Below are 11,159 nucleotides of genomic sequence, written 5' to 3'. Positions count from 1 at the left end.
TAATGTCTAGCTGTGAGGTCATGAAAATGGCTAACTTTCTCTGTGCCTCAGTTTCCTGATCCATAAAAAGGACTGATAATAACATGCAGGTTAGAGGTCCATCACAGGAGTCACAGAGTGTGAATGACAATATCTACTATCCTGTGGTCACTAGAGGCCACACCCCTGCCAAAAGTTGCTGAATGAACACTGACTGGACACTTTCTGTGCAGTTATATTTTTATTGATTCTTTGCTCCAAACCCTACATTTTGGGTGAGGAAGGTGGAGGTGTCCATCTGTTGTGTGAGGTTGGTCAGTGGGGCACCTAGAAAAAGTCTCCTGTGTCCTAAGTAGGTGTACTGGGGGAAAGGAGCTGGTTTGACCAACCAGCTCCATGCAGCTGCACGAAGGAGTGCTCTAACACTGTGCCAGATGTGGGCAGGGTCAGGAGCCCCTGTAAGGGACAGTGGGTGGCAGAGCCTGGAAGAGGGAAAGTTTGAGGCAGGAACTGGGCACACAATGGTCTCAGATGCTGGAAATAGACTCAGGGTGGCAGGTTCCCTTCTCAGTGCTGGGGTGAGGTCCATACAGATTGGCCTATAAGTTTGCATAGTCCTATCAAGTTCTGCTGAAGCTGAAGGCAGACAACCAGAGCCTAGATAGGGAGTGAGCCTACCTGCCAGGGCCCAGGCTTTTGTGTAGAGGCAGATACAGGAGAGGCAGCAGGGAGGGGCCACAAAGACAGAGTTCAGACTCAGGATCATGAGTCAGTGCTGCCAAGAGGACTGGGAACCTGACACTAACTGTCCCCAGTCCCCTGTGTATGTGGGAGTCATACAGTTAGACTGTTATTGTCTAATCCACTCATGCCACAGCCAATCAGAGCATGGAGGCCAAAATGCACATAGAGACCAACATATAGGCTACCTTCGTGGCTCCTAGGAACAAAGCCCACCACTTGGGAAGTTCTAATTTTCCTTGGGATTTGTGACTTTGGCCATAAAGAGTGGAGTCTGAGTATTTGTGTCAGAGATCATCATCAGGAATGGCCTGTTCAATTTTATAGTCAGAGGGTTCAAAATTAGAGCCGATCCCACAGGACTCCAACCTATGGCGGCAGCTGCTTCTGTGCCTGTCTCAGCCACATCCAGCACAGCCTTGTGGACCACCTGTAGGAGAAAGACATCACTCACTGGAGACCAGGGAGAGCAGGAGAAGAGATTCCTGGAGCAAGCATCCACTGCTGGCCTCAGTTGCTGATGAAGATGTTTGTTCTACCGTGAGCTCCACCCCTGATGTTTCCAAGTGTCTGCTCAGGGAGTGAGATGAGGCATGCCCTACGTCTGCTCAATCTCTGAGAATCTGTGTTGTCCTCAAAAACCCTAAATTCTGGAGGATGGGTGTAGGTGAAACCAGTCATTACCCCCAAGACAGCTTCTCAGGAGATCCACAGAGAACAGCAAGGGTGCTGGCAGCCAGTGCAGGTTTCCACATCCTTCCTACTCCATCTTCCTTGGTAAATACAACAGTGATGCATAGCACATGGCTTCTCATTCCCAGAATGCCATGCTCTGCTGGTACAGATCTGAGACCAGGCCTCTGACTGGGCACTGGACAGAACACTAGGCATTCTCAGGCTGTGTGTCTAGGAATGTAATGTGGGATCCTACAGCATCTTTTTCCCTATTCTTAATCTTTTCATCCCAACTGCCGTTCATCCCTTGTTTTTTCTTTTACTGTGACTGTTCTGTGTGCCAGTCAAGAAGTATTGGCCAGCTAGCAGTGAAGAAGCTGAGGCTGGAAGTGCATTTGCCCTGCAGTGGGTTGTGGATGGTATCCCCACTGTAGCACAGGGTGCTGCCTGTGGTGGTCTAAGACTAATCACAGGCTCTTGTCTGCCATGAGCTCCTAGGTGAGATTATGTTCAAAGGGTGCAGGAGGGACTGTCTGTGGTATCCAGCAGGAGTATCTAGGTTGTAATCCAGCTCTCCCAGGATGAGGGAATCTCAGAAATGCAGGTTTTCTCACACATTTGCCATTCCCCTGCACACCTCTTGGCCTTCACCATCCACAATCAGGCACCAAGGTGAACCACCCAAGTGTGTCTAGGCTTACCTGAGAGACTCTCAGGTCCTTGGCCCCTGCAATTCCAGACAGGTCAGCCTGTGTGGAGAAGACTTCCCTGATACCCAGCTGTGGAAGGATGTTCTCTAGGCTGTAGTCAGTGGAGATGGAGAACTTGGGCATGTAGAGATCATCGATCTTCCTAAGAATGAAAAAGAGAAACATAAAAGTCGATGGACTCTGTTGCTCCATCAAATCACCATATAGCTGGGGAACCAGAGACAACCCTCTCACTGGAGAGCAACCCTCTTTCCATCCATGCCTAGACCACATGATTTGGTCTTCCTAATGCATTAATTATCTGTCAGTGCCTGATAGTGTTTACAGGGGCTAGGGAACATTGCTTGGTACTTCCTGTTCCTCTAAGGAGAATGCTTTTCTCCCAGATGCACAAAATGGAGCCCTTCCTCTGTCCTGTGGACCCTCAGACATCTTCTAATGACACTACTATATTAAATTTCACTCTGCATCTGACTCCAGCTTTCCTTAACCTTGAACACTCCCTTTCTCAATCTCACTCTTCATCACCTTTTAACTAATCAAATGATGATTAGTTGCATTTTCATGTCCCCAATCTCTTCCTCAACAAGATAGATTAGCCCTCTGGGTAAGAAATTTTGTTTGTGAGTCTCTGGTACCCTCTCAGGGTCTAGATAAGAATGTTGCACATAGTAGGTCTTCAAGTCATCATTCCATGAATGGTGAATGAATGAGTGATGAGGGGATGAGATGGCTACACATGGCAAAGCTGATTCTCAGAGCTGATCACATCTCAACCTCACTTCCCTCTGCCTTCCAAACCCATTCAAGATTCCCTGTAATTACAGCCTGTTAGACACAGAGGAATCCTCAGCTCCTGCTCTAGCTGATGTCATCTTGTGAACAACAAAATGACAGCAAAACCTGTCCAAAACCTACTGAGTCAGTCAGGTGAGAGGGAAACTCACCTTGAATCCACCTGTCCCTGCTGACTTTCCAGCCATTACACTGGGTGATCCTGACACTCTGAGGGACAGGGACACTGGGCCTCAGACCAACAGTAGGTGGGGAGCCAGATCAGCTCTGGTTCCTGTGGACACACACCTGGACCTCAGAGAGTCCTTCCATTTCTTCAGGGTCTCTGGTTGTAAGCTGGCTTCCACCTGCTGCATCCTGCCCTCATCAGGGAGGATAAACAGGGCACTGGCATTGCCTGTGTACTTCAGCTCCACCACAGAGCAGGACAGATCCTCATCCCAGAAGTAGGGTGTGGTCAGAGATGTATGGTGCATCATGGGCACCTTCACAGACCTCTTCTTGTCCAAGTAGAAGTCAGACTCATATGTGAAATGAGGCTCAAAGGGCCTCTTCCATTTCCCTAAATGTGGAGCAGGCCATCAGATTGTAGCATAAGCAGAGAGACCTCACCTTCACCCCATTTCTGCCCAGATTCTCAGTCTTGACAGAAATCAATCCATCCTCAGCAGCATAGAGTGTCCCTTACTGGTTGCATAATCTAGATTAGAAAACAACTTGGTGGTTGTAGAATTATGAATGAGAAGTGATCCACAGAGTTGGTTTGGAAAGAGGAACTCAAAACCAAAGCGTCCATATATGAGATATCTGAAAAACAGCCAGGGATCTGGAGGTGGGGTGCATAACAGAGAGATGAGATTTAAATTGGGGAGACTGGAGACTGGGGAGAGTTGAGGTTCCCTTCTTTCTTAGGAGATGCCATGTCTATGGCTATGTCTTGTGGGACAGGTTTTAGGGAAAACAAGTGAGACTGTGTTCTCCCACACCATGATCTGTCCATGGTGCCCCTCAGTGTGAACCACCTTAATGGAATTCAGTTCCCAGAGCCATGAGTGGGTTTTAATTGAAACTCGTGAAATCTACAACTTCCCAGAGTTGAATTACCAGAATCCCACAGTTTCTGGTAGAAAGAGATGGGTAATGAGAACTATTCTCCCATGTGGGCTACGTTCACCTTCATGAATCAAAGATATCCTACTTAGACTTTAAGCAATTCCCAAGTGCATATGACCATCTGCAATACAACCTGTGGGACATGTTGCTTTGACAATTTCTTGGGCTCAGGATCCAGCAGCATAATAAACATATATCCTCACCTCAGGGTCAACCAGCCTTGGTGTTTGGGTTCTGCACCCAGCAGAGAGAGCCAAGCTCTGTAGTCTAATCCTTCAGGCCATCACTCTGCTTCATTTCTCTTTAGATCAGAGCTGCTCTGGGGTCATCCTGGACTCCTGTTCTCTGTCCTCCATCCTCTCCTGTCCATGGCCAATTGGTTTTCTGTCTATAGTCTCAGAGCCTACCCTCCTCTGCTCTTGCCTATCCAGAGTCCAGGGTCCCAAATACATCCCAGATCTAGCCACATCAAGATTTTTATCAGGAATCATCCTGCGGGCCATTGCCTCACTCCTTGGTCTATCAGGCAGGGTTCTGTGTGTGTGAGCTCTGGATGTCTCCCTACTAACCCTTACCCACCGAAATTCTAACCCATTTTCTAAACTCTCCTGCACCCCAACCCCAGACTCCTTGTCCCAGGATTGTTTATTCAGAATTGTGACCCTGCAGGCTGCCTTGACTACTAATTTAATAAAAGCAAACTCCACAAAGCAGCCAGACTCTAAACACAGAGCACTGCCCGCTGACACCTCCCTCTCACTAATGGCTTCTCCTCAGTCCTTGCTTCTCCATGTCCATGTCCAGCATTCCAGAAAAGGCTCAGGGAGAGGTCCTGCATAGAAACCTCCCACAGAGCACTTCAATAATTGTCAGCCATACTCCTTTCCCCTCAAGATTGGGGTAGCCAGGCTCCTTAGGTCAAGAAGTCCTTAGACCACCCAGGTCTCTCTACTAACCCTTACCTGTGGTGATATTATGTTCCCCAAAATATTGGGTACCCTAATAAACTTATCTGGGGTCCTGCTAGAGATGGAGGTTTTCTAGCAGATGGATTCTGTAGGAGCATGTCAAAAATGTGGGAGTAGCCTGAATGAGGGTCTCCTTTTGGGGCAGTTTGAATGTAATTGAGCACCAGAAACTCTTAGGGAGTGGCATTATTAAGAGGTGTGCCTTTGTTAGAGTAGTTGTGATCATGTTGGAGGAAGTGTGTCACAGTTGAGGCAGACTATGAGGTCTCATAAATGCTCAAGATACTGCCCAGAGTATCAGACAACTTCCTATAGACTGAAAGATGTAGGATTCTCAGATACTGCTCTAGCATCGTGTCTGCCTGCACACTGCCATGTCCCACCATGATGATAATGGACTGAACCTCTGAATTGTAAATGAGCCAACACAATTAAATGTTTTCATTTATAAGAGTGGCCGTGATCATGGTGTCTCTTCACAGCAATAAAAAACTGACCACGGTACCATCTCATCATTGTTTCTGCCCACTCGGGTAGGACTAGGCAAATAATCTATGCATTCTGATAGTCAGTAAGTTTAAGTCACAGCCAAATTCTGCTCTCTTAGACGGAGAGCTCAAGGGTTCTGTGGACTATGAAGGAACCATAACCATTATATAGAATACCATAAAAGAGAAGTAATGTCTGTTAGTAAAAAGAAGTGAGGCACCCATGTCTCCAAGGCAGTGGTCAGTGTATGGACACAAGATGCACAGCCAGCACCTTATAATCAACCCCTGAAACAGTGACCATCCTCACCTTTAAAGTAGATGTAATTCACCAGCACCATTACTGTCCTCTCATCCAAGTCTGAGATCAATTCCTTGATCTTCCCCTTGGTCTGTTTGTTCACATAGTCATTGATGTTCTTTTTGGCCTCATGAGGCTGCTGGAAGTCAGCTGTGGAAACCTCAGCCTGGTACAGTGCCCTTGCCTTCTCCTTAAACTCTGCCAGGATTTGCAGGCGCTTTTCAACAAGCATCATGCTGCCAGTGTTGATCTTCACCTGGTCCCCTGGCTGGCTGAGCATGTGGAGGAGGTGCCCAAAGCCCTGGTGGATGTCTGCCTCAGGGGTCTCTGTGAGACTGAACTTGAGGCCTCCTAGAATCTCTTCCAGGGTTTTGCTTCTTGCTCCCAGGGACAGGATGGCCAAGGCTATTGAGATGCTGAATGGAGAGAACACGACATTTCTATCTGGATTCTTCAAAGCCAGCTCCTTGTAGAGGCTGAAGGTGAAGTCGGTGTTGGTGGAGCTCAGTGCTAGATTGTCCACTGGTGTCCTGTTGTTCTGGTTTTCCTGGACAGCAGTGTCCCTTCCCAAAATGTCATCTGGTTGGCAGAGGACATCAGGGGAGATCTCAGCCATTACTCTGTTCTCCTGGTTGAAAAGAAAAGATCCTTTTGTCAGGGAGGGTCACATGGTGCCATGACCATCTTCTTGTCCTCCCATGTGGCCAGCACTGTGTCCCTGCTCTGCTGCCTCTGTGACTGTGCATGGGAGGTGCTCTGGCCACTCAGATGGGAGTGCCACAGCCTCTGCTCCCTTTATTCCAGGAAGAATTGCTATTGTAGTAACCAGTATTCCTATTAGAGAATCAAAACCCAGAGGGATGAAGAGATTTGCCAGGGTCACAGGGTAAGGAAGAGAAGAACCTGAGGATGGGCTTAAGCCTGGTGTAATCTGAATGTCTCTTCTCCTCTTCTAAATTGGTATAAGGACTCATTAGAAAGCAAGGGATCTCCTTTTTGCATTTATGTCCTCTACCCCATCATCAATCTCTGTTCAGGACTCAGGGAAGGATCCTTAGACCAATCATGTAGCACAGGGCCCACCGCAACCTACAGCAAACATGACCAAGAAATTCCACAGCCCTCGGCTGAACCTAGCACACGTTTCTGGGAGTGTGAAGGGGTAATAGAGGGCAGCCCTGGAGAGGACTGGTGCCGTTCCAAAGCCTTGGGACCCCTGAGAACAGGTACTAAAGGAACCAATAGGGCAAGGTGATCTCAGCCCTGCCAGCATTCCACATAGACATTTGTATCTCAACGTGGAAGGCCTCCTGATGGGAAGGAAATTGAATGGTGTCTGTGTGTCCGAGACCTGGACCAGATTTCATTTTAGCTGTCAGGATGTCTGTGTGGGGCAAAGAAATGGGTGGACCTGTCTGGGCAGCTTGTTGAGTGACCCAGGGTACCCTATTAGTCAAAGTGTATGGCTTATTATGGGCATTGTGGGTATTTGTAGGGAATGCATGGCGGGCCATCCTCTCTATATAACCCTGGACTGGGGCACAAGCATTCTTAAAACTACAGTTGAAGGTTTGTGATCATGGTAAACACTGCCACCCACCTTAGCCTCTGTCCACACTGTAGATGAGTTCAGAGGAGAACGTAGATGCTAGAGGAACAGGAAGGTGAGGGGGAAGAACAGAGGAGAGAGGACCAGGTGGGAAAAGAAGCTGGAGTGAGACAGTGGTGGGGGGAAGAGGGGGCAGGAGGAGTGGGGAAGACAGGAGGACGGAGCCAAGGGGAAGACAGAGGGGGAGAGAAGACCAGAAGAGTGGAGGAGGAGAATGGAGGGAGCAGGGGAGGGAGGTGTTGGAGCTGAGCCACGTGTCTCCAGGGCTGTGGCATGCCTGCAGAGGGGCCAGGGACTTTGGCTGCCTCTACCCTGTATTTATTGTCAGACTGTTGCAACCATTTCTTTGGAAAGTATTCAAACATATTTTACATCAAAATTATTTCCACAGAAACAAGCTAATCCGTTTGTGGAGGAGACCCGGCTCAGTACCTGAGCTGTAACCTTCTTTTCCTTATTAGGAGAGGGTGTGGTCCCATTTCTTGGCCATGGGATCTGTTGGAGAAGTTGGGTCCCTGACTCGAAGGCATCTCCTGTCGCTCTAAGCATGACAGTGATGTCACTTCTCCCATAGGGTCTCTGTAACTTTCGTGTCTCCCTCTGGTCCCTATAACTATACCTGAACTATTCAAGGTCCCAGTACTTCTTCGCCATGGAGTGTCAGAAGGAGCATGCTCCATTCACTCTCCAGGAGCATAGTTCATGGCTCCTCCTGCACTGTTCATTGACAGGAATACCCAGACTGGTGCAAAGATTCCTATGATCCCCAGAAACGTTCCCTGATTGTAGCCCAGTGCCATAGGATCAACTCCTCAGCCCTCCAAACCAAGACTTTAGATCATTACCAGTACCACACAGTCCTGCGAAGGTACCTTTTTTGTCCCCAGAGAGAAAGAATCCTGGGCATTACCTGCACAGCTGATGCCCGCCGCCAGAGCCTGTGATAGCTGAGTTCTGATGTTCGGGTGGCTGCCTGCCTGGTGTGCTGTTATCTCCACTGCTCACTGATGTCTATTTATCCCCACCAGGGACTCCTCCCTCTTCTTAGGAAATGCTGTCCTGAACAAGTTGTGCTCTGTGCTTAGTCTGGACGTGTGCAGATGGGATGATTTCTGGTAACGTGCATTTAGAAGCTCCAGGAGGTAGAACCAATTCCTGAAGGCTGTAAACAACAAGTCCACTGGATTGCGTTTGTGGCTTTCTGTTCCTCTAATCATTTAATGGTCCATGTGGAACAGAGGATAAGTTAGAGTTAAAAAGACAGGGCACAAGCCCTGTGTGTCACGGGGTAGGGTTGCCCCTAACATTTGACCTATACTTTCCAAGTCACTTTGAAAAGAACACATCTCTATGTGCTCCCCAATTTCTCACACATTAATAAACTCATGCCTGGATGCTCACAGAACCCCTCCTGCATCTGTGTAACCGTCCTGTTGGGCAGCAATGGGCAAATTCTCAACAGAGACTCACTCTCCCCTCTTTGGATATTAGACTTCTGGAGGGAAGCTGCCTTGTCTGGCAGTGAAGAAAACCTCTTAAAGGAATCTGTGTCTGCAGAGCCTGGCTGGCTGATCTGAATTTCAGCACTGTAGAGAGATGGGAACACTGCAGGTCAGAGGCTAATGACCTTCTCATGGGCTAAGTGCTGCTCTCTGGAACAGCCATGTTTCCTCCCTCTGTGTCAGAACTAACCCTTGTGACAATAGAGTCTATGAACTTAGCAGACAACCAGCTTCAATCCAAAAGTTAAGAATGCCAGCAGGGAACATCTTGAGCCTGTGGAGAAGCTCCCTGATCTTGATGATGCATCTGCCTCCCTGGGGTTCCCACCCCTGCATTTTAAACTTGCCTTGATTTGTGACTTTGTTTAGTTAAGCTATCAAGTTTTCATGAAACTGTTTCCATACTGGAAGATGGAATTTGGGTGAGAGAAATCTATGTCCTCAGCTCACTGTCACTCAAAATGGCTCTTATAAAGTGTCTGTCATTCCCTTCAGGATGAGAACTGTGGCGTTTGTGTCAAGGATGGGGAGGTGTTAGGCAGGCACTGAGCAGGCAGGTATTAGGCCCAAAGCTGTTGTCCCCCCAATGGCGGTGCTGGTCCTAACAAGAAGGATTTTGGCTCAGTAAACAGAAGCCTAAAGGCAGGTCTCTGTGTAACAAAGAGGAAGATTACCCATGGTGCATTTCTGTTTGCCAGGAGCCATCCAAATCTTCGCACAAATGTCAGCTACCTCAGGCAAATCACCCAGCTCCCCGTCAATCTAGACAGACTGAATTAGCTCAAATGTCCGTACCCTGCTGTCATAGAAAATCATTTTCTTTTCTGATATTCTGCATCTCTCTGGCCCCACTCTCCAGAGAGATAGAGCTTTGGCAGTTTGATCCCCAATCAGTATATCCTTCTATCCATGGAATTGTGTAGTTTGATGATTTTACTGTTTCATGTCTTACATTTGGTGATGAAACCAGGAAGAGAAACCTGGGCACCATTCAAGAGGCCCTATATGCCTTGACTCAACTGAAGTATTGATTTTGCACACCCCTCAGTGAGTATCACTATGCTGGCTCCTCCCTTACCATATTCAACTCAAAATGTTAGAGCTATCCAGCTCTATTTTAGGCCTATCCAGCTCTTTCTCTACTCCACTGTGCTTGCTAGATGCATATCAACTTGACACAAACCATAGACATTTGAGAGGAAGGAACCTCAATTGAGAAAATGCCTCCATAAGTCGGGTCTGTGTGCCAGCCTATAGAACATTTTCTTATTTAGTGATTGATGGGGAGGGCACAGCCCATTGTGGGTGGTGTCATCCCTGGGCTGGTGGTCCTGGGTTTTGTAAGAGAGCAAGCTGAGCAAGCTGAGCAAGCCAGTAAGCAGCACCCCTCCATGGCCTCTGCATCAGCTCCTGCCTCCAGGACCCTGCTCTATTTGATTTCCTGTCCTGACTTCCTTCATGTATGAGCATTGCTACCAAATTTTATGGCAAAGAAATTCTTTCCTCCTCATCTAGTTTTTTGGTCATGATGTTTCACCACAGCCATAGAAACCCTAGCAAAGATATTTACCTACTCTGCCTACTCTCTCTCCATCCCTGCTTGCTTAAGTAACATTTTGGAACTTCCTCCTCTGTGTCTGTCTGTCTGTCTGTCTCATTGCATCACTGGAGCCTGCTGTCCCTCTGTTTTTCTGAACTCCTGAAGTGTATGGGACAAAGGTCCTGCTGTTCATCAGGTAGCTCCCCTATGCACTCCTGGGCACCCCATCCTCTGTAAAGGGACATCTGTTCACTGAGCATCTTTCTGAGGAGTCTAGTTCTCTATGGCCACACCCTCAGACTGAGACTCTGTCCCTGCATCACTCACTGCATCCCTCCCTGTGCCTCTGTTCCTGTGCTATCGGTATCCCTCTCCTGGTGGGATTCCTCTGCCCTCCTCTCTAAGTCTCTCCCACTTCCTCCTCACTCTGAAGTTATCAACTGCTGCCTTTTCAAGGTTGTATTTCTTCCTGCTTGCTCTGTCTCTCTCACTTGATCAATCATGGGCTTTTTCCATTCCAAATGTGACTCCTCAACTTCTCTTGCTTCTATCCTTAAGTCTCTTTCCCACTTCACACTTACAGATCTCATTAAGTCTCACCACCTTATTTTTTATTGCAATATGTCTTGGCTATCCCATAAGCTTGGCAGACAATCTCAATGGCCATTAAATGATGTATTCAATTACCACATTCTCACTGATCTGGACAAATTCTGCCATTTCACAGATCGTGTTCAG

General features: G+C 47.9%; 1 protein-coding gene across 1 annotated transcript; it reads right to left on the bottom strand.

Moving 5' to 3' along the window:
• Positions 1-201: 201 nt before the first annotated feature.
• On the bottom strand, positions 202-8,436 carry LOC102921286 (serine protease inhibitor A3N-like). The gene is made up of 5 exons (XM_016009141.3): positions 8,290-8,436; positions 5,780-6,398; positions 3,189-3,462; positions 2,097-2,247; positions 202-1,150 (listed from the first exon to the last, which is right to left on the bottom strand). The coding sequence occupies exons 2-5, from the start codon at positions 6,384-6,386 to the stop codon at positions 950-952; spliced, it is 1,233 nt and encodes a 410-aa protein (XP_015864627.1). The 5' UTR covers positions 6,387-6,398; positions 8,290-8,436; the 3' UTR covers positions 202-949.
• Positions 8,437-11,159: the final 2,723 nt, after the last annotated feature.

Source organism: Peromyscus maniculatus, chromosome 14 (genome assembly GCF_049852395.1).
Source record: "Peromyscus maniculatus bairdii isolate BWxNUB_F1_BW_parent chromosome 14, HU_Pman_BW_mat_3.1, whole genome shotgun sequence".
Lineage (NCBI taxonomy): Eukaryota > Metazoa > Chordata > Mammalia > Rodentia > Cricetidae > Peromyscus > Peromyscus maniculatus.
This window is presented reverse-complemented; position numbering and strand designations above follow the sequence as displayed.